Source organism: Hermetia illucens, chromosome 4 (assembly GCF_905115235.1).
Source record: "Hermetia illucens chromosome 4, iHerIll2.2.curated.20191125, whole genome shotgun sequence".
Lineage (NCBI taxonomy): Eukaryota > Metazoa > Arthropoda > Insecta > Diptera > Stratiomyidae > Hermetia > Hermetia illucens.
The window spans coordinates 16,138,131-16,161,565 of record NC_051852.1 but is presented as its reverse complement, the minus strand read 5'-3'; the positions used below and the strand labels follow the sequence as shown (position 1 = coordinate 16,161,565).

Sequence of the window (23,435 nt, the reverse complement as noted above, 5' to 3'; positions counted from 1 at the left end):
CAGTGGGGAGAGTAGAACATAATTATACGAAAAGAAAGAAACACTGACGCTGAAAATTCATGAGCCAAATTGGAAAGCCACTAGGAAAGGAAACCGAATAGGTAGTAGCAAACCGAAAATCACTATGGTCTGTATGGATATAGATGAGATGAGGCCTTGGAAAGACAACTTAATTTATTGGACTACTCTTGTAGTCTTCTGACTCTTGTCAGCGCTGAAAACGCTAAGATAAGAAACGCTAGGAGATAGACAACAACAACAATAGACCGGGTTATGTATCGATGCTTTAGATTCCTTGGTTTCAGTCCTATTGCGAAGACATATATCAGCTCAAATGACAGGACGAAGCAATGCAGGAGATGCAGAGCGAAAGACCACATCAGGCAGGATTGTAGAGCTAACCCCAATCGCCTAATGTGCAAAGGGAAGGACGGTGTAAACCAACGGCAAATTGCAGGCAGCAATAGGCGCTCGGAATACAGGAGAGCCTTCCACATAAATTGCATATGAACCATTGCTAGACGGAGCAAAGCCAACTCTGGAATACCAACCGCGAGAAAACATCGATGTGGCGATAATTAGTGAACCCTATCGAAATGACGAAACGGAGCACACTTCTAGGAATTAATGGAGCACTCGGAGGATGGATTCGTCAGAGCAAAAGTGAAAAGAAACCACATACAGCCGATCAACGAATATGAGAGGACGTGTTCTCCTAGAAGCTTACGCAGGGCCAGGTGTAGTACTCGTGAATGTCGGGACCTCATGAACTTTTAGAGGAAGAGGCCTGGGGTCTTTAGTGGACCTGATATACGTGAGTCCCGTTTTAACCAGCAGAGTCGCTTCGCAAGTCCGTGAGGGGCAAGGCAGTCTACATGAAAATCATGGGCGAATTGAGCTCAAAAAGAGCTTTAGCAGAATACCGGGTAGTTTGCCCTAGTGGACAGCGAGAGCATTTGAGGAGGCACGTTTTCCGTTCTGCTCAAGTCTCACATATCCACGGATGTTATGGCTAGACAAAATGTCACCTAAATCATTCATTGGGTGAAGGAAGTATGCAAACCTACTATGCCCAGAATTTTATTGTTCCCCAATGGACAACCCAACTACTGGTGGAACCAAAAATCGCAAGTTTGCAAGCCGCATGTTTCCGAACAAGAAGGCTTTACCAGATGCTTAGGAAAAAAACCGACATAGAAAACTGCACGTTGGCTATTAAAAAAGGGCATTCGGAGGTGTAAAATGAGCTGTTTCAAACAATTTTGCGACCATTCTGATATAAACACTTGGAGTGGGGCCTACAAGGAAAGGCTGTGAAGATTTGGAAATCCAACATTATATCGCCCGATCTGCCTGTTGGACACAGTGGGAAAATGATGGAAGGAATCATCTAAAATAGCTTGTTACCCATCGTCCAGAACGGCTATGGCCTGCCGTAACGCCCGTAAGGGTTTCGTCGCGTACACTCACATTGCGGTGAATGTGGCAAAATACGCTCTAAATTTTGGTGGCTACTGTGCATTTTGTTGGTATTGGATGTTGAAAATGCGTTCAACTTCGCTAATTGGAACTGAACCGAAAGAGCGTTGGCTGACATAGGTGTTCTGCGTTATTTAGCGAGTTTGAGGGAGAATTGTCTCAGAGAGGACTCTTTGATACGAGGCGAATAAGGCCCCAAAGAGTACTTTGTCACAGCGAAGGCACCACAGGGCTTAGTATTGGGTCCTCTACTCTAGATTGTCATGTATAATAGGCCGAGGATATGGAGCTCCACGCGTTGAAGACAGTGAGAGTGGTAGAGTTTTCCTTAAAAAGAGCAGAGCTTACTCTAGCGGATAAGAAAACGGAAACGGTCTTAATAATGAACCGTAGAAAGAAAAACACTGTGAAAGTGGAAGTCGCTAGACATACGATCTTTAAGCCCGCTATCAAATACCTGGCAGGGGGATAATTGTTGCCAAATTGAGCTCTAGGTAGCACCTAGAATATGCATGTCAAAAGGCAGTTAGTAAAACTCCGGCACTTGCAAAGTTAGTAGCGAATGGTGACGGGGCAAAACATTATCGTCCACTTCTGCTAGTCGGAATGGTTCAATCCATTCCGCTTTGCATGTCACTCATACAGGCGGAGGTATTCGGAAGCTCTGAGAGACGGTAGCAGATGAATTCAGTTTACCGGCAGCGTTTTCAGAGCCACATCAGATAAGGCTGTACTGGTAGCGCCGGGTATGATCTTAATCCTCACTAATATGTCTTTAAGCTCCAACTTTTCTTGGGAGTTGCCTTTCACAATCTGCATATGGTTGTTATTGACCCCTAAATGGGGCAGAGCGAATCAATTTGGAGTCATTGTTATCCATTAGATGAAATGTATTTCAGTTTTCTCCAGGACTTTCTGAAAAGCGTGTACTATTCCTTTATTGTTGATTGTATATCCATTGATAATAGCTGTTAGTTTCTCCGAAATGCCTTTCCTGTGCAGAGCCTTCCAAATAAACTCAGTATTCATGTTGACAAAAACTAGGTAAAGAAGTGACGGAATTGCGAATTCTTTTCCAAAATGATCCAAAAAGAGTTTATGCGATCAGTAAAGAGGATTCACAACGGGAACCAGCCTGTGCTCCATCGATCAAGCTTTCGAGCCTTCCTTTAATATGCTTCAGGAGTAAGTTAGCTATTATTTTTGCAACAATAGTCGTACTCAAGAGATGGGCATTCTTTCGGAGTCTCAACGATCCCTCTTTCTTCCACCATCTGGGAAAGATCTTAGATTAACACGATTTCCCGATGAGTGCAGGTACCAACTTTGTAGAAAGTGCAGGAGTGGAATGGAATAGTTCTGCAAGGAGATCGTAAAGCTTGGTTATTCTACCCCGCTTAAGGGCGCTTCCATTTGAGGAGCAGTCCGCATCTACATGGTACAGAGACTAGCTATTTTATACAGGCGAGAGCTGGTTCGAAAATCATTATTATTTGCGTCAACCTCTGCTTCCCATACCCACGCAATCGTCCGCTACGCTGCAATCTCCCTCTTTCTTGCGGTATTGAAGCTCGAGCGTGTCAAGTTTTCCGTCACCTGTAGCAAACAAAAGAGTCTTAAATCAGGGCCAGACCTCTGGAAAGCTTCCTACGATAGTCTACTAAGCCTCGACATGCCAGGAGAGGCGCGTCTGGTTGGTTATGCAGATGACGTTGCGGCATTTGTTGTTGGACGCACTGTTGGCCGTTGAATAGGCGTAAAGTAGACTTGGCATATTGATGCGACGGATAAGCGCATGGATCACTGCTTATGGTTTCAACTTTGCGTTGTAAAAGAACCGAAGTGCCCGAGAATCCCGACTCTGCGTCTCATATCGGTCAGCGACGTGAAGACGTCTTTTTATAGGAGCAACGCAGTCTATTCTGCTCTACGGTGCGGGAGGTATGGCCTGATGCTCTCGACAACGAGGTACATCGTAACCGTCTTGTACAAATGCAAAGGTGAGGAGTTTTGCAAATTGCGTCTGCTTATCGCACTTGGATTCTACTTATCGCACTTAGATCTACAGCCGGAAGTGCGAAGATTTTAGACAAGTGGTTGCTCGTGAGAAACAGGTAACGCACACTTACCGAGTGACAACTTCCTTCGTCAGCAGCTTTATCCAGGTAGCTCTCACCTTTATTCCAAAAGAAGCTATTCTTATCAATAACTATCATCGCGTTTTGCTTCTTTGAATTTCTTTGCTGCTCTCTTCAAAATTTGCACTCAATGTTTTCCTGCCCCTTTACGCTCAGTCAAGCCATGGGGGAGTGCTGTCCTCACGCACTCGAGGAGGCCATCACCTGACGTGGCTTTTGCCACTAAGCCTCACCGACGGTTGTCTGGTAGCATGTAAACCGGGATGGCCCTCGCAGAGCATATACCCCAAGAAAATTCTTGGAAGCTGTTTTCTCGGTGTGGTTATTTGCGGTTGTTACCCTTGTAGGAGTTTCATGTTGCTTGTAGTTGTGCCCATATCGCCGGCAGAGCTCCTTGTGGGCTCAAGTGTGGAGTTACTCCGCAGAGCAGCCTTTACTCAGTGCTGTGTCAGTCATGACGGGGACCTGATTGTGATCTCAAAGTCAATCCATGTCTGAAAAGGGCCGTTAGATTATGTTCACAGTGAAGGTATTCCAGTTAGTGCCTAGGACCTTCACGCTTATGCAATTTTGTTGTTTCCTCCTGCCATTTACTATTAATTTCCTGGATGACCTCTTCCTTTAGTACTGAATTCTTGCTCATAGCCTTTTCTGCCTGCTCAATTCCTGATGCATTGGCTTTGAATCCTGCCATTCTGGACTTTCCCCCTCTATCTCTAGAGTTTTCCTACCAGATTCTTGTAGACACTTTGTACCTTTAGTTTGCTGTCCGGCTAGTTCTCAAATATTTCATAAATTTCTCCATACCTTTTCCGTGTCGTTATGCTCTTGCCAGATCCTGAATCCCCTTATTACAACCGACATTGCAGGTTGTCCCTGACAAACCGCCGCCAAAGTCTTCTTTGTGATTCCGCCTCAGTTCCTGCTGTAGATAATCCCAATGCCGCCAGTTGTCTCTTTCTTTTGAGTTGTTTCTTTGGTAAGTCGTCGGACTTCACCATTCCGTCTTATCTAATCCAAAAGTTGTCATTTTCTACGTGACCCTTCTAGGCCAAACCTCTAGACATAATCCGAATCCTTAGTAATAATTCTCCACCCTCATATGAATTGAAACTTGCTTTATTTGCGTGCATCCGTATCACTGGAATAAGTATGTACTAACAGAACTCCTCTCTACTACTTTTATGCAATCATATTATTCGTCATTAATTATATAGGATCTGATTACATTCGGGTCGTGTTTATAACCGACACGTACGGTTCTGATTTTGGAACGGAATTCGCGCTGAGGGCGCATCTCAGTTACGTGAATGGTTTCCTGGAAAACTACTTTATTATTTTAATGGCGAACTTTTTACCAACGTTCGAATCATCTGTTGTCAAGCATTTTCACTAAATAATCGCCCAACTGTCATACAGTTTTCGTGTCTCCGCTAATTGTCATTAATTACCGCCATGTTAATTGACGTCGTACATATTTTTCCAAAGTGATTTTATTTTCAAATTCCGTTTATATAAGGATATCATCATTTATTTTTAATATTCCCGGAAGCAACTTTCAAATCATTAGAGACATAATCCCTAAAATAGCCCCCATTCAGTAACAATGAATATCTTTACTCCTTCCAAGTCTCATGTTACAATTTATGTGAATTATGACTCCGTTCCTCGGAAATCTATTCCACTTCAGGGAGCTATCAAATTTACGTGAATTTTATTTGTTTATTCTTCAGCATAGAAGTTAAGAGAACAAACTTTAAAGAAAAGCGCGATCAACGTCTATTGTTAGTAGCATGGCCCATGTGAATCCCTCCCCATATAGCTACGGGGCCACCACCTCAAAGTTTTCGCTCCGTAATAGATCCAGAAGATATTGTTTACACGAACCTTCATTAATTATAACCGTGAATCTGCTATTAATTATTTAGAGAATAAATATTTCATGTTTTCCTTAGAATGCAGCATTTGCCTTTATCAAACCCAACTCATTATATCACTAATACAATGTTTCACTAAAAACATGTAAAACTTTTCCAATTAGTTATTTATTCAATAGAAATTCACACGAGCAAAAGTTTGCCATGTTTTTTCCCACGAGCTCATTTGCATATGCATATATCCTTTAGTATCAATTTACCTTATATTGGCAGCTTCATTCACATATGCCCCCCAGCCGAATAATGGGGGTGACGTCAATAGGAGTGAGTATAACCATATGAGAAAAATCGCTATCAAGGCACCACGAGTCGTTAATTGTTGCGATGTTACAGGAAAAGTTATTAATGTATATCGTTCGTAGGCTAGGACTGTGAGCGTTGTTATCGATGTTATTCCTGGAAATATAGAAAGTTGTCACCGTAATTAGCTCAATATTCGTTCAGGAAAAATGGAAAAATCCATTATGGAAATATTCAATAAACTAGAAAAATTTCGTTGTCGGTTGTGAATACAAGGTTTTTTTTGGTGATAATTAAAAGACTTCATTCCTATTGAATTTGCCATGTTTGGGGTGACTACCTACTTCTTCTTCTTCATTTTTTTGGTTACAATTCAGTTCATTCAAGAACTCCGCCATGCTATTAACATAGTATGCTGGTCCCAAGCCCAGGTAAAGGAGGAGGGTTTGAGGCAACGTACTCTGTACTATCCTCAGTAAAACAAAAATAAAATGCTGAGATCAGGGAAAGAGGTAAATAGAGTATAGTTGGAGTTATTCCACTATGCTAAATCCTACCTGATCTCTCTTGGTGACAGGCCGACAGGTCGACCAAGCAAATGCATAGAATGTCGTTACAAACATGATGATCGGATTGAGTCACAAGCCTCGGAGAAATGCTAGGGCGTCCACCTCAGTCGACGCAGCAGGACGGGCCCCGGTCCTGTCGAGAAATGGGCAAGGGTTCTTGACGCATGGACGGCGTCAGGGCGTAAGCAAGTTAGTCCGCACACAACGAACAAAACAAATACGTGTCTGCACGCTAAATGTTGGTACCCTAACTGGAAAGACGGAGGAACTCGCAAGAGCCCTTCGGAAAAGGTGCATTGACATCTGCGCTCTGCAAGAAACCCGATGGTCTGGTGCCAAAAGCTGCGACATTGAACGCGACCGCGGTAAAAATGGCTACAAACTTCTCTATTTTGGTAACCCACACACTCAATATGGTGTTGGCATTGCCATCTCAGAGGGTTTCCGTGATGCCATTAAAGAAGTCGAACGATTTGATGATCGGCTGATGAAGCTCACCATTATATCAGCTGATCGCACTATTCACTTCTTCACCGCGTATGCACCACAGACAGGTCGACCTGATGCCGAGAAAGATGCCTTCTGGCAACTTCTCGATGAAAAGACTTGTCACGTGCCTGCTGACGATTACATAATCATTGTCGGCGACCTTAATGATCATGTGGTGAAAAGACAGACGGTAACAGGTGTCATGGGGGAAAGGGGTTCGGAGCGCGCAATAAAGGTGGCGAGCGTATAATCGATTTTGCGGACACCCATGACCTTGTACTTATGAATACATGGTTCATCAAACGATTGTCTCATCTGCCCACATTTTATAGAGGGAACAATAAAACGCAAATCGACTATATTCTCATAAGACGCCAACATTTTACCACTGTCACTGATTGCAAAGTCGTTCCCTATGAGACTATCGCACCTCAACATCGGCCGTTGATTGCCGTCCTGCGAATTAAGCCACCGATAAAACAGCGTGAGGAACGCACTGGCCCACCGCGCATTAAATGGTGGCGATTTGGTGAGAAGAAAGAAGAAACGGTCTCACTCATACGATTGCCAACCATTACGAATGTGGAAGAATCATGGAACCAAATGAAAGACACGATCCACAAAGCGGCCTCTGCAACCCTCGGGGTCACCAAGCCGGGTAAGCGGTACATCAACCGAGATACTTGGCTTTGGAATGATGATGTTGAAATGAAGGTCCGTGAAAAGAAACGCCTCTACCACAAATTTCTTGACGATAAAACGCCTGCTAATTGGCAAATTTATAAGAATGCCAACCGGGAAGCAAAGAAAGCGGTCGCTGTCACCCGAGCGAACCATTTCATAAATCTTTACGATAAACTGGACACTCGGGATGGCGAGAGAGATCTGTATCGACTTGCTAAAAGCCATGATGAACGCACACAGGATATCGAACACTTCTGTTGTGTTAATGACAAGAACGGTACTTTGCTTACCAACCGTCGAGCCGCAACGGATAGATGGCGAGAATACTTCGAGCAGATTTCAACTGAAGAATTTGCTCATCCTCCACTTCCACAATCATTGCCGACATTGGGAGCAGTTCCACCAGTCAGCGCAACTGAAGTCGAGGAGGCAATAAAACAAATGAAATCGGGGAAAGCAACAGGACCTGACGACATCGCATCTGAGCTCTGGAAAGCGAAGAGCTGGGACTCAACACTGTGGCTCAGTGAATTCCTTCACCGGGTTATTCAGGAAGGAAGAACACCATCTGACTGGAAAGAAAGTACCACTGTTCCAATATGGAAAAAGAAAGGTAGCCCAGCAGAATGTTCAGATTACCGTCCGATTCGGTTACTTTCCCATACCATGAAGATTTTTGAACGCATTCTTGACAACCATATTCGCGAAATCGTTGAAATAACCGTGAATCAAGCCGGATTTGTCAAGAACTGCGGAACTACGACGTCTCATGGAGAAACACCGAGGGAAGCGTCGCCCTCTTTACATTGCCTTTCTGGATCTAGAGAAAGCGTTTGACCGTGTACCACACGAACTCATCTGGTATGCTCTACGACAACACTTCGTGCCAGAAGAACTCGTGCGCTGGGTTCAATTGCTCTACCACGATCCGAAAAGTAAAGTTCGAAGTATGGCGGGTGTATCAAAACCGCTTCGTGTCTCTGTTGGAGTTCATCAAGGAAGTGCCTTCTCACCACTCCTCTTTGTCGTTGTTATGGACACCGTCACACGGAATATCGAACATCCAGCGCCCTACACACTGCTTTATGCAGATGATGTTTTCCTAGCATCTGATAGCAAAAATGATCTTGAGCAACTTGTTCAAAAATGGAATGATCGCCTCATGCAACACGGTCTCAGATTGAATTTAAACAAAACTGAATTTTTGACGACCGATCCGACCATAAAAGACAATGAACGGCGTCTTGCGGTAATGGAGACGAAGGTGCTACGTTGGACACGTTTTGATCACATCCGAAATGAGGATATCCGCGATCGTTATGGGGTTGCACCGATCGTGGAAAAGTTGCGAGAGAGAAGTCTTCGATGGTATGGTCACGCAATTCGTGCAAACGAGAATTCACTTGCCAAGATTGGTCTGAACATCGAGGTCGATGGGAAACGACCAAAAGGCAGACCTAAGCAACGGTGACTTGATACGCTGGATGGGGATTTGAAAGCCTCGAGATTGCACCCAGATCAGGCATTCGATAGAGCCAAATGGCGAAGCCGATCACGACGAGCCGACCCCGCTTGTGAACGGGACAAAGGCTGAAGAAAAAGAAGAATTCTGTTCATTCAAACAAATACCGTATTTCGGAAATCAGTCTCCCTCGACTCTAATCCCGCCTCAAAACTGCGGTGGTCATACCCCCTTAAAAATTATGAGGCTCCGAAGTGAAGTTATTTTTATGTCAAAACGAACCTTATGCATGTAAGTGGAAAGAAGGGTATGAGAGGGGAGATCTCTCACCGGTCGATAATCATGGCAGTCACGCTTCCCCCTCAAAGATCATGGCGTTTCAATTGAGGGGTATTTTGGTGCCATCATGGTAAAGTTTGATTTGTTAGCAGAACCCTCGAAGAGGGCATGTAGGAGGAGCAGAAAGGTCCCACTTTTCAACCCTTTTAAAAAACCAAAATGGTCTCTACTTCTATAAAAGTTATGGAGCCATGAAAAGGGATGCAAATAGCCCCTTCATTAAAAAGTTTATTGGTAGGACGATTGTCGTCGCAATGCGCAAGAAGGGTTACAGAGGAGACCGTGTCCTTGCCTCTATACTCCCATTCCACCAGCCCGGGTGCGGGATGCGATGATTGCTCTAACAATAAGCTTATAAATGTTATGAAAATAGTCGGCTTCCAAAAGAGGGTGTTCTTCAACAGTGTTAAAAAAGGGGACCTTCTTGTTTCTCATGCATACCCTCTTCATCCCCTCCCCCTTCGATTTTAGGGCGGCAACAAAATTCACCAGGGTGGTACCAAAATACTCCCCATTTGAAATGCCATATGCTTAAGTTGGCATCAAGGTTCCGTAATATAAATTAAGTCGTAATGTCACGGGTTTATCTGGAGATCCCTGGTGAACTTCAGCTGGCTTTGATCTCTGCCGATCATACGCTCTCTAGATTTGCCTTTGAGAAAACATAGTTGATCGTTATCAACAAAGAAAAGAGAAGTCGATAAATCACTGGCAGTTTTTTGGAATTACATAATTAATGATCTTCATCCACCCATTCGTCATGGAAGACGAATCGGGTTTAACAGTATTCTTAGGAAATCCTTTAATGAAACTTGGTCGACGTCTCGGAAAAATGGTGGTTATATTCCAGACAGAGATGTGTTTTGAACATTCATAATGGCAGGAGGTACCATTTGAACCTGCTCCGACCATCAGGCGGCGTTATCTGACGAAATAATATCATACCGATTGGTGTGGATCTGTTACTATTCGTTGACCGATTGAACGAAAATTCCTTGTGGGGGTCTTTGGGCGCCAGAGTATTGGTAGCTTAGAGGATAACTGAGTGGCTCGTCAAGGCTCTGCAAGATCAAGCTTGCCAGCCAAACATTTGCCAGTTCTAAAAATAGAAATATATGTAGGAAAACAAAGTTCACATTCTATAAACCTATGATTCGGCCTTTCTTCTGTGACGATAGTGAGGCACGGACGATGTCCAAGGATAGAGACTGCTTTCGAATGTCGAGTCCTCAGGAGAACCTTAGGCCTAGTGAGGGCGACCGGTGGATGGCAAATAAGATAAAATAATGAGTTCTACCTATAATGACGAACCAAAATTCGCATCCTTATTAAGACTGGAAAGTTCCATTGGGGAGGCCATGTAGAGCATATCAATGTCAGTAGAACTCTCAGGTACTCACTCCAAGGCAAGTTGTAAGGTAAGCGACCACTTAGAAAACCCCGAAAGCAATGGGGGGACTCAGTGGATAATGCAACTTCCAAACTGATCGGTTTTAGAGAGAAGAGAAGATCGAGACGAAGACTTCCGTAGTCCAGGGGTCGACATCGAGCTGTAGTGTCATAGAAAAAAAGATTCATTTCACGAATATGGGCCTGCGGAGTAAAAATGTTACGTGCTGCACGGAGCTAAAATCTCACAAGATTTTGAAGTCGAAGGTGGAGCCCTTCTGAGTTGCATATTGTCACCACAAATCGACAAAAGGAGGCGAAGAGGAATGTGCGAGGATCTGCTGACGAGGACGCAATAGGAAGAAGGACAAAGCACCGTCGAAAACAAGAGAAAATTCAGCAGCAACCATCTAAACAGAATAGCGACAGCAGGGGCTCCATTGTAGCTAAGTCGAAGGGGACTACGACATCAGCATCACAAAACAAGGGAAGGGGCAGACAGCGGTCAGCGGCCATTCTCATTAAGCCGAATGAAGGGAGATGTTTCGCGGATGTTCTTCGAGAAGTCCGTAACAACGCCAAACCAGAAGACATTGGGGTAGATCTATCCGAGGACTCGAGTTGAGTCGAGGCGATAAGAAGGGATTACTCAGATGTGGGCAACCTTAAGATGCTAGTTACGTCTGTCAACTCTAGAGGACAAAAATTGGCCATTGTCACTGTCCCTGAAATGACAGCCAGTCATTGCGGGAAAATAAAGATCGAGTGGATTATTTGCAGAAGGGCGGCTTCAACCCGTTGCATGCGGACATATAACTGCAAGCAAACATGGGTAGGAGTGTAACTGCTCACGATCTGATGGGGCAGATGTGCAAGAAAGAAGAGTTGACTTCTTGCTTCTCAGCGAACGATACCGAGATAGGAGCTCACCTTCACGGTATGTGGATATATACGGTTAACTTGCTAGTGCGGGTCCATGGTCGAGAGAACGGCAGATGCGAAGTTTTCTAGCGTTTACCTCGCAGGAAAGAATCTATACAAGCTTCTCGGAATATTCTCGCCACCTTGGAGGACGAGATTAGAAACACGGAAGGGAGAATTCTAGTTGGAGGAGACTTTATCACCAGAGCCCTGGAATGGAACATTCCTCAATTAGATTCTCCAGGCACACAAATTATGGAGATGGTCGCCAGGACAGGACTTATTGTCCTAAATACCAGCAAGCACTCTGGCATTCCGACGCCCTGGTTGCGAGGACAGTATTCCTTATGTAACTTTTAGTTCGAAGTCCTTAGTGTCCAACGGTCCAACGATGGAAGGTACCGGAAGATTTCACAGCCAGTCACCATCAGTACATTTCCTTCGAAGTGGCAAACGGCTCTTCTCAATGTTCTGCGTCCGGCGAATACCTACCGGGTTGAACATCGGGAAAATAGACGTGGTAAAATTTTTCGAAGCTCTCTCAAAGGGAGTGACAAGACCTTGGCGCAGACAGAAGAACTGCGACTGAATCGCTAGTTCATTCAACAATGAGCCTTATAACCTCAGTTTGTAATGCATCGGCTGCCAAAACGAAACTGTGTCCCGCGAAATTACGCTTGTACTGGCGGATGGCTAAAATTTTAAGCCTTAGATTTCGGCGGAATGCCCAGTACGCAAGAGGCCAAGATTAGGTGACGCTTAGAACCGCATAGTATAAGAGGAAATAAAAACTCCACCACGAAAACAACATGCAGAAAGCACGCTGCTGGCAGGAGCTAATCATCGACTACATAGAGAGCTTTGGGGCTTAAGGTATAAGTTTGTTTCCAAAAAAATCGGTGCCCATCGATCTTGGAAGCCCTTTTTCCTCTCCACCTTATCCGAACTGATGCTGTCGATGAAAGAGTGAGTATTGAGGAAAGTTCACTCTTTACTGCAAAGGAACTAGTGGAGGTGGTCTTGTCCATAAAGGACCAGAAAGCACCATGACCGGACGGTATTTTCAGCGAAATGTTGAAACTCGTAAGCCAGAATTGCTACTCGACGCTTTCAACGCATGTTTGACAGCGAATGATCTTCCCTCCCACTGGAAAGTTGCAAGACTTGTGTTGATAAACAACGACAAAGGAGTCTCAGAGGCGTCATCAGCTTATCGTCCGGTAAGTATGTTGGACACACGGGGAAAGCTGATTGAGGAGTTCATCAAACCTCGATTGACTGACGCAATATGAATATGAAACACCTTTAATTCTGCGTGATGATGCGACATGCCTGAGTCACTCGAATATCGTTTCCCTACCCCAGGCTAATTATTGCGGATGTTGAGGGACTATTTAAAGCACCGTGCCCTGCTCTACGAGACCCAAGAAGGACAGCGCAGAATGAAGGTAACATCGGGAGCTGCTTAGGAATCTATGCAGGGTCCGGAGTTTTGGAACCTCTTACGACTCGAGATTCCTGATGAATCGCATCTGGTCGGATATGCGGATGATGCTGCGGCACTGGTTACCGCACGAACCGGTGGGCAAGCTCAGGGCACACTGGAAACGCGGCGAGTAAGCAGATAGATGGTCGATTATGGATTCTCCCTAGCTCTGGAGAAAACTAAAGTCGTTGTACTGAGTAGGGAGGGTTTCTACAGTCTTCCCTGTTCAGGTTGGTGAAACTGTGGTTTTGTCAAGCCGGCGGTGAAATACCTCGGCATCATTGCAGACACGAACATGAGCTTCTGTGAGCAGATTCGCAACACCCAGCCAAGGCTGCGGCTAGAATATTTGCGATTTGTCAGCTGATGTCCAAAGTCGGAGGTCCCTTTTGCAGCAGGTGTCGTTGCACCCAAGGAGTTTTTAAAAGGAAAAAGAGGGAGATGGATAGGAGAGATGTAGGGACAACTTAGGCTCCCTGAATTCACGGGGTTTTGATCCTATGCTGAACGCGTCTGTCCTACGTAATGTGTCAAACGGATTGTGTTCAGAGTCCTTGACACTAGGGGGTGTTTTAGCCGGTAGTCTGTCTGAGACAAGAGCCTGACACTTTGAGTAAATGCATTTCGCCTCCTTACCCCCTCCCCCTTTAACGGGGCACAGTGCGTCCACTAATGATTCTATCAAATATGTTACAGTTATCTCCAGGCTTTCAGGAGAAGCCTACAATCCTCTACTGTTCTGCGCTGATTGATTCTGAAGCGACACACCCCTTGGCTAGTCTGAGATAGTAGACTCCATTGCATGGAGTGGTTGTCCTGTAATCAGGTGGAATCTATCCACTGTTACTTCAGCCTGTTAAATATTACCTCTACCTATGTCGGGCCAGAGTTCACCGATAGCGGAGACAGTTAGGGTAGGGTTGCAGCTTTTGAGTAACTTTGGTCAGTCACTTACTGTCCCCATTTAGCAGAACAGATCACTGCCGTAGAATAACCTCAACCGACGAGTTTGCATTTTTGGCCATTTTTCCGACCCGGGTATCGTGGAAATTTTCAATTTTCCTCTATTTGAGCCACACCCTCCAGCGAGTTCACAATTTCGTAACGTGAAAATTCCTCATCATCATCAACGGCGCAACAATCGGTATCCGGTCTAGGCCTGCCTTAAGAAGGAACTCCAGACATCCCGGTTTTGCGCCGAGGTCCACCAATTCGATATCCCCAAAAGCTGTCTGCCTCGTCTTCTACCATAGATATTGCCCTTATAGACTTTCCGGGTGGGATCATCCTCATCCATACGGATTAAGTGACCGGCCCACCGTAACCTATTGAGCCGGATTTTATCCACAACCGGGCGGACATGGTATCGCTCATAGATTTCGTCGTTATGTTGGCTACGGAATCGTCCATCCTCATGTAGGGGGCCAAAAATTCTTCAGAGGATCCTTCTCTCGAACGCGGCAAAGAGGTCGTGGAAAATCTTGAGTTTCCGAAATCTGGGGCGCCTCTCCGTTCGAACGAGGTATCCCGCGTGGAAATTCGACGATTTTGCATTTTTGACCATTTTTGCGACCCGGGTATCGTGGAAATTTTCAATTTTCCTCGATTTCAGCCAGACCCCCAGCGCGGTATTTTCTCCAATATCTTGCGTTCGCGAACGTTTAAACGAAGTTTCTCGCGTGGCAATCCGACGAACTTATACGAGATCACTTCTAAGGGAAAAATCTGCATTACTTTGTGCGACTTTCACGGCGAAGCCATTGTAAACCTCAGAAATCGTTTGTAGGCATACAGACGGTGACCATATGACTACCAACAGAGGTAGCGCCCAAGCTGCTGGACGTCATGAAAGTCCGTAATGGATGAGTCTGTCACCTTAGAGTGCAGACCCCTCTGAGAAGGTGCTTTAAGTGTCTCCTGAATGGAAATCTGCCGAAGTCATGTTTAACTGCGCTTGGCTGGTCTAACCGATGCAAAGGGTATAGGAAAAAGGGACACATTGCCTGGTAATGGGACAAGGGTCCCAAAGGCATGCTTCGCAATAGAAAGATTGGCCTGGCCAGCAGGCTAACTACTAAAAACGGGAAGTGAGTTCAAAAGGGTGTTGCGGTGGGAAAATGAGGATCATTCAAAGGGAGGTGTTATTAGGTCGAGATGGAAATTGAAAACCATATGAAAACTTGGTGCGGTGTAGAAATGTATGTATGGTATACTCACCTAACAAAGCCATAAAAAATCCATACGCTTTACACATAGTTCGTCCGAATATCCAGCCTTGAAATATTGAAGCCGTTAATGTTATTGGATTTCCTATTATTGAAACACTTAAATCCGAACAAACCAAATTGAGCAATATCATATTCATCGGGGTCCATAGCTGCAATAAAAAATGGTAGAAAAATAATGCTTTTACATGAATCTATTTATGTCCTCTGGAAAATAGTAATAATATAGAAAAATGCAAATATTGGGTTGGAGAAACAGAAATGTCGTATTTTGTCAATAGATGGCGATACTTAAACATATTTTGTGTTGTACTCATCGCATCGGGTCATACTATACGTCAATTTGAAGACGACAATCTGTGTTACAAGTGTCTCTTTGACAGTGTTGTGATCGTACGTTTCAGTCTCAAGTTATAGCGCGTCAAAGATGGAGTCCACCAAGTAAGAAATTCGTCATATTTTACATTTTTACTACCTGGGAGGTAAAAATTCAACGAAGGCAACCGAAAAAATGTGTGAAGTTTATGGGCCCGATACTGTCACGATTCGCATAGCACAGCGTTGGTTCGATCGATTTTGTTTTAGTGTAGTGGATGTCGAAAATACACCCCGTACTGGTAGGCCAATCGTCGTAGAAACCGATAAAATCGTCGCTCGATTGGCCAGGAACTGGGCGTAGACCATGAAACCGTTTGGAACCATTTGCAAAAGATTGAACTCCAAAAAAAGCTGGATGTTTGGGTGCCACACGAGTTGACGCAAAAAAATCTCTTGGACCGAATCAACGCCATCGGTGCACTGCTGAAACGGAACGAATTCGACCCATTTTTGAAGCGTATGGTGACTGGTGATGAAGAGTGTACGATAACCTCAAGCGAAAAAGATCGTGGTCGAAGTGCGGCGAGCCAGCCCAAACCATTGCCAAGCCCGGATTGACGGCCAGGAAGGTTTTGCTTTGTGTTTGGTGGGATTGGAAGGGAATCATCCACTATGAGCTGCTCAACTATGGCCAGACCCTCAATTCAGTCCTCTTCTGTGAGCAACTCTATCGTTTGAAGCAGGCGATTGACCAGAAGCGGCCAGAATTGGTAAATTGGAATGGTGTTGTGTTCCACCAGGACAACGTTCGGCCTCACACATCTTTGATGACCCGCTAGAAGCTACGAGAGCTCGGATGGGATGTCCTATCACACCTACCGTATAGTCCGGACCTGGCACTAAGTGATTACCATCTCTTCCGGTCCATGCAAAGCGCGGTGCTACTAAGTTCGCCTCAAAAGAGGCTTGCGAAAAGTGGCTGTCTAAGTTTTTTGCAAATAAGGAAGGGGAGTTTTATAAGGGGGGATAATAAAGTTGCCTTCGAAATGGCAACAAGTTTGCATGTAAAAAGGACCCTAATAAATGATAAGCGCCATAAATCCTATTAACGGAAAACCATGGGGAATATTCCTGAATTGCAAAAGCAGATGAGGTTTGGTTTTACTATATAATCTGAATAAACGCAATAGATACTATTATAAATGCTAAGGACAAAATCGATTGGAGTCTCCAAACCACGAAAAAGGCAATTTCCCATGCATTTTTCTCAATCAAAGCGGGCTTCGCTAGAACTCTATAATTATCGAATGCTTCAGGCTTCTATCAGTATTTACGCTATTTGGTGTTCCCCGCACTACCTTTTAAGCTACGTGAACATAACTCAGTAATTATTTTTTCACTTACCTTAATATGACGGCACATCAAAATTACAACAATTAAATTCAGAGTGAAACCGACAAGACCGATAAGAAGCAAAACCGCCGCCGCCAGCAAATAGCCCCATGGCTCCATCAACTGACCATCCTTGTAATTTGCAATTATTGTAGACGAATTGATGCTCACATCCATGTCGATTACATTTTAATTGAGTATTGAGTTGTCTCGCATTCTATCTGAAAGACAGACCAATTAAATATAAAATCAATTCTCATTTCATTTAGACTTAAAAACTGGAATTATTAAAGAGCGAATTACTTTAGCGCATTAAATGTGGACGTGTCGTATGCAGGCCGGACGAGAGGGGGATGGAAAGAGAGGGTTCCTCCTTGGCCAAAGATTTTCCCGATGATCCGTAATAAAAAAACAGGAGGAAGGTTGCACAATTTTCACGCCACATTTTCATCCCGGTTCCCGTTTTCTGGATAATTTTCACCGCGGACCCTCTTTTCTCTCTACGGCCCTAGTTTTATGCATTAACCACAACGAAGAGCCAAAAAATTGAATTTGTGGATCGAAAGCTTAAAGTGATTAAAGGAAAAAAATTGAAAAAGGATTTCTTTGAAAAGATTTTAATGCCGCCACCCTTCAAAGTGGATGAGGGCAGGGCATGTCAAATCGCTATATTTTATGAGGCCGGATTTGCATAAATAATTTGGGGTTTATTGTGACTTCTTTTCTTATTCAGAAAGCATTAGACCTAACAACGTAGTGCGAATCTTGTCCTTATTCAATTAAATTGTATAAGATTACCAAGCATAAGAAAGGGAAACAATTGGGCCTCGAGAAACTCTGTTCAGATCGCTTCAAAAAATTCTCGCTCTCTTGGAGGTGGACGAAATTTTAGACTTTTTCATTATATAATATTATAAGCCTTAGAATTTATGGACATCTCCTTGGCATGACTCCACGATATCTGGCCTACGCACCATTATTGGCCATCTAAAGAATTGATCTTTAGCTTTCTTCAGGTCTTCCCGGAAAGCGTACACTCCTTCTCTACTGTTCTGCAACATGTGCCTTAAAGACGACCTACTCATCGGTAGCTCTCGGATATTGGATTTCATTGCATGGCATAGTCAGCAATGCATTTGTCGTCCTTTCTTAAAGTCTGACCTATACACTGCCACTTCCGCCCACCAATTAGCAATTCTACAAGTACCTGGTCCGTTAGCCGACCCATTGAAGTTTTTTTCAGATCAAAGAGCACCAATGATGAGACGGGGACAAGTGTTAATGAATTATTATTACTATACTGTTAAGGGAAAGTCGCATCGCGTCCTTAAAGAACTATTGTGCAACTTTTCATCATCATCATCGACGGCGCAACAACCGGTATCCGGTCTAGACCTGCCTTAACAAGGAACTCCAGACATCCCGGTTTTGCGCCAAGGTCCACCAATTCGATATCCCTAAAAGCTGTCTGGCGTCCTGACCTACGCCATCGCTCCATCTTAGGCAGGGTCTGCCTCGTCTTCTTTTTCTACCATAGATATTGCCCTTATAGACTTTCCGGGCTGGATCATCCTCATCCATACGGATTAAGTGACCCGCCCACCGTAACCTATTGAGCCGGATTTTATCCACAACCGGACGGTCATGGTATCGCTCACAGATTTCGTTATTGTGTAGGCTACGGCTACGGAATCGTCTCTCCTCATGTAGGGGCCAAAAATTCTTCGGAGGATTCTTCTCTCGAACGCGGTCAAGAGTTCGCAATTTTGCTTGCTAAGAACCCAAGTTTCCGAGGAATACATCAGGACTGGCAAGATCATAGTCTTGTACAGTAAAAGCTTTGACCCTATGGTAAGACGTTTCGAGCGGAACAGTCTTTGTAAGCTGAAATAGGCTCTGTTGGCTGACAACAACCGTGCGCGGATTTCATCATCGTAGCTGTTATCGGTTGTGATTTTCGACCCTAGATAGCCCACTGGTTATATTGTACCTATTGACCATAATATCTCAAGCAGGCCTATAACCGTCAGGAACTTTAGTATGTTCCCTACTTCCAGATCTTTCAGCTTTGCATCTGGTATAAAGTGTTCTCCCAGATGCCTCGACCTACTTTACACAAGTGCCGGACACTGTCACAGGACGTGAATAGAGGTTTCGTCATACTCCTCATAAAACCTGCAGGCAGTGTCCGTAGATATCCCTAGCTTCCCTAGGCGACAGCCGACAACGAGCAGTGACAATTCCCACTATGATTCGGAGGTTCTTTTTGGTGAGGTTTAAGTAATCCTTTGTGCGCATGGGTTCATATCCCACAATAAGCACCCTGGACTGCTCCATCCCTGGTGGGCCCGCCCAGTGTAGTTGCCTCAACCGTTCCTCTTCATTTCTTAGAGTCATAGCTACGAAACCGTTTCCGATTCCACAGAAGGGTTCTGGCCCGTGTAAAGGCATCCCTGCTCCCTTCTTGGCTAATTCATCCGCTGCCTTGTTGCCTTCCAACCCAGCATTTCCTGGAACCCAAAGTATCCAGACCTTGTTGGACGAGCCGAGTGTATACAGTTTCTCAAGGCATTCCCACACCAGTTTAGAGTTCACCTGGTTGGACCTAAGTGCCTTGATCGCTGCTTGGCTATCGGTGAGAATAGCTATGTTCTGGCCCCTGTAGTTCCTTTGCAGATTAAAGGAGACACATTTGTCTACGCCGTATATTTCCGCCTGGAATATGCTAGGTTACCTGCCCATTGGCTCAAAGTACATTTTTCTTGGACCAATGACACCGGCACCCGCTTCCTCTGCTGTTAGGAAACCGCCAGTGTACCAAGTAATCTGGTTGTCGGTTTAAACCGTATGACGTAGCCACGCTCTCCCAGTTTGCCTTGTTACTCCAAAGTTGTTATCCGTTGGTATCAGTAATTCGGGATACCGCCTAGAAAGAATATCAATCTTCCTTCGATTTAGGCAGCTCCCCGCCTCACTGATACTACCGGCCATCCTAAATATTGCCCTCCTTATTTGCATCTATATGTACAAACGGGGAGGGGTTAAACTCAGAAGGACCTCCAGGGATTCCGTTGGGCATGTCCTCATTGCCCCACTGATACGCACGCAAGCCAGCCTTTGGAGCTTATGTAATTTCCTGGATTGTTTGCTGAGTTCGCTTCTTTCTGCCCAGATTACCGCTCCATAGGTAATCATTGGCCTTACTATTGCAGTATATATCCAAAGTACTATCTTCGGGCTCCAACTCCATTTTTTTCCTGCTATGGATCTACAAGTCATCAGAGCCCTCGTGGCTTTCCGACAAGTGTTTCCGACATGTATCTTCCAGAATAATTTTTGGTCAAAAGTAATTCCCAAATATTTGACCTCTGTTTCTCGTTTCACCTCCATATCATGTAATGTTACGGCTTTCAGGTGATCCAGCTTACGCCTCCTAGTGAATGGTATTATATTCGTTTTGGCTGGGTTGATCCGCAGTCCCACCTTCCTGCACCAAGCACTTGTAACCCTTAGTCCAGTTTGGATTCTATGACAAAGGTGCCCCTACAGATTAAAACAATGTCGTCCGCGTAACCCTGGACTTGTATTCCAGTGTTAATGAAGGCTTGGAGCTTATAAGGCGCGTTTCGTAAGCTGTTGAGGATGCTGGGAGTCCTGAATCCGCATCCACTTGATGACGGACCGAACCACTTGGGAAACATCTTACTTCCTCTCTTGTGGTACACTAACCACCCACACACGTGTCAGTGGAACACTCATATCCCTCCCCGCATCAGCGATATGGTGTTTCTGGTAGGGTTACCACTGGTCAGTTGATGTGAACGTTTCCTGCTGCTTACACCACTCGGTTTAATGTAAGTAGGACGCCTTAAGCTAAGGGAAACAGCTATTTCAGGAGATGTGCAATGAGCTACTGAAAGTCTACGCAATTTTCGGCGGCTGTCTAATGTTTGGCTGGTGGGTAGTTCAAAGAGGATAAAGGACAGCTAAATGGATAAGACATCCTATGGAACACAGGGTTAACGCCACTCTAGTTAATTATGGTACCACTGGAGCAGATACTTCATCAAGTAATAAGAGTGACGAAACTGGTTCCTCTTTGGTGCTCTCCACCCAGTTCGTACAGATGTTTGGACGTAGTAGTGATAGTGGCAAAGGCTGCACCAGGTACTGCAAGGAACAAGTGATGCAGGCCAATGACAGGAATGTTGATGTGGTGCTAGCTAACGTACTAACGGTGGCAAATTGCCTAAAGAAGATTGGTAATACCGTGAAAATGCTCTTCGAATTCGTCGGGCCGAAGCACACCATACACCATTATATAAAGATGATAGTCCGAAACCTTAAGGACTTCTGCGAAAATACCATGGGCGAATTGTCTTCGACAGCCCAATGTGCAGGAAATGTGAAACTGTCACAATCCCTAGGCTGACTCCATTGCGGCTGGTACGTATTATTACCAAAAAGATGGAACGAACGACTCAAACAAGTCCAAAGTTGAAAACTGTAGCAGAGAAGGAATGGAGGATATTGGCGTAAGGCTTGCAACACCAAAAAAAGCGGAAGTGCTAAAGAGTCAGCATTGGAGAGAGAGCAACGTTTGGGTTTCAGATTGGATTCACAAATGAAATCCCAAATGTTGGGAACATATATTTGGAAAACTGTGAAGTGAAATGCCGCCGAAAGTTAATGGATATCCAAGTTAAGCAGAAAACTGCTCCTGTAGCTACCGAAGATAACTATCAAAACTTGGTTGGTAGACCCTTAGGTAGGTAGATTACGATAAGGCAATTGACAAAACAAGATAAATAACTATGGAGTGCAGGGATCCCGACGAGATTACAAGGAAGGAGGACATATCGAGAGACCTGGTGCGGCAATTTTAAATTCCCGTCGAGCGTCTCGGCGCAATAAAAGCTTGTGGAAAGCACACAGTGGCACACAAATGGTGACAATCAATTTTCCAACTTTTTGGGAAAACTAGTGGCTTGGACTGTCTACAAAATTCGGGAGAAAATATCTCCTGCTATGTGATTTGTATGTCTGGAGTACGATATAGCCATATCTTTCATGCACAATAAATCTGACCAATGCAGGTGGTTCCCGAAAAATAATGGGGGCTGGTATTATTGGAAGCCTTTTCTTCGCTGGGCATTCTGCAGGCAAATAACGAAAGTACCTACATCTTCCGTAAAGGAAGAGTAAACTCAGTGATGGATATTACCTTTGTAAGCATTGTGTTGATAAGGGATATTAGCTGCCAGTTAGTGAAAACAACATACGTAGCGACCAGGCTATACTGTTTAGTATAGTGAAGAGTAGGAGAATGGGGTATCCAAGAGACATAAAGTCATATCGGACGAAGTTTAGAGATATTTAATGTAGAAAAATGGTCGTAGCCTATGATGTCTCTAAACCAAGGTGCAAGGGGATGTCTCTAAACCAAGGGGAAAGCTGACCAGAGGAAGATGAGGTAGCTTGCAGGAGGAAGTAGCGGAAGACAATCGGTGAGAGCAGACGGAATTTCTTTAAGGAGCTGTGCACAGCTGACATCAACCAATGGGAAGCTTATAAAGCGACAATGGCTAAGCTGAAATCAAGCAGGACCCCGCAGTTTAATTGCTGAGTTTTATTGCGAAGAATAATGGTAACTCTGTTTCCACAACAAAGTCAGTGCACTATTGCGATCCAAAGAGAGCATTCCGCAAAGGATATTCCAACTATAACAGGGGATGAGCTTACCTGAGCATAGTTAGGAGCTAAAAAGAAAACACCCAGGCGGGACGAAATACTGAAAGTGGCTTTAAAGGCGGTGATGGAAGAGGCCATTTTCCCGGCTGATTGAAAAAAAAATGCTGGTGCTGCTACCCAAGACCGGTAAACCACTTGGTAGACCATCGTGTCATGTCTAGTGAACAGTATGGGACAGTTGATGGTACCAACATATACTTTATTCTCGTCATCCTCGTTGTGAGAAATGCTTTCAACTCAGCGCAATGGCAGTGATGTCTAAGCTAGCTGAATGTGTTCACGTAGATAGATAGATAGATAGATATTTCCTCTATGACACCGACATCGGCCCAATTGGAGATTTGGTAACTGGCAGAGTGCCTCAAGGATCGGTGCTGGGCCCAAGACATGCTGCCCTTATTGGTTATGATCATATTGCAATTGTGGTAGTAGACAAACATCTTGAGGTTGTTGTCTGGACATGCAAGACACCGGTCAGGCTGATCAAAGATCCAGACTGAGGCTGCACTAGTCAGCAGTAAGTTGAAAGGAGTTTTAAAATTTTGTGTGGGACAGCATATGATAGCGTCCAAACCTTTTATCAAATACCTCGGTGTTATTGTGGATCATTAGCATT

The 23,435-nt window shown here is 44.6% G+C and overlaps 1 protein-coding gene across 1 annotated transcript in view; it reads right to left on the bottom strand.

Annotated features, from left to right (window-relative positions):
* LOC119654917 (pinopsin-like) overlaps positions 1–23,435 on the bottom strand; it is a 95,600-nt gene that overhangs the window by 3,383 nt on the left and 68,782 nt on the right. The window contains exons 2-4 of the mRNA XM_038060563.1: positions 17,081–17,289; positions 15,351–15,510; positions 5,755–5,950 (exon numbers count right to left, since the gene is read on the bottom strand). Of these exons, the coding sequence (XP_037916491.1) occupies positions 5,755–5,950; positions 15,351–15,510; positions 17,081–17,245 (521 nt within the window). The 5' untranslated portion in view covers positions 17,246–17,289. The remainder of the gene's footprint in view (positions 1–5,754; positions 5,951–15,350; positions 15,511–17,080; positions 17,290–23,435) is intronic.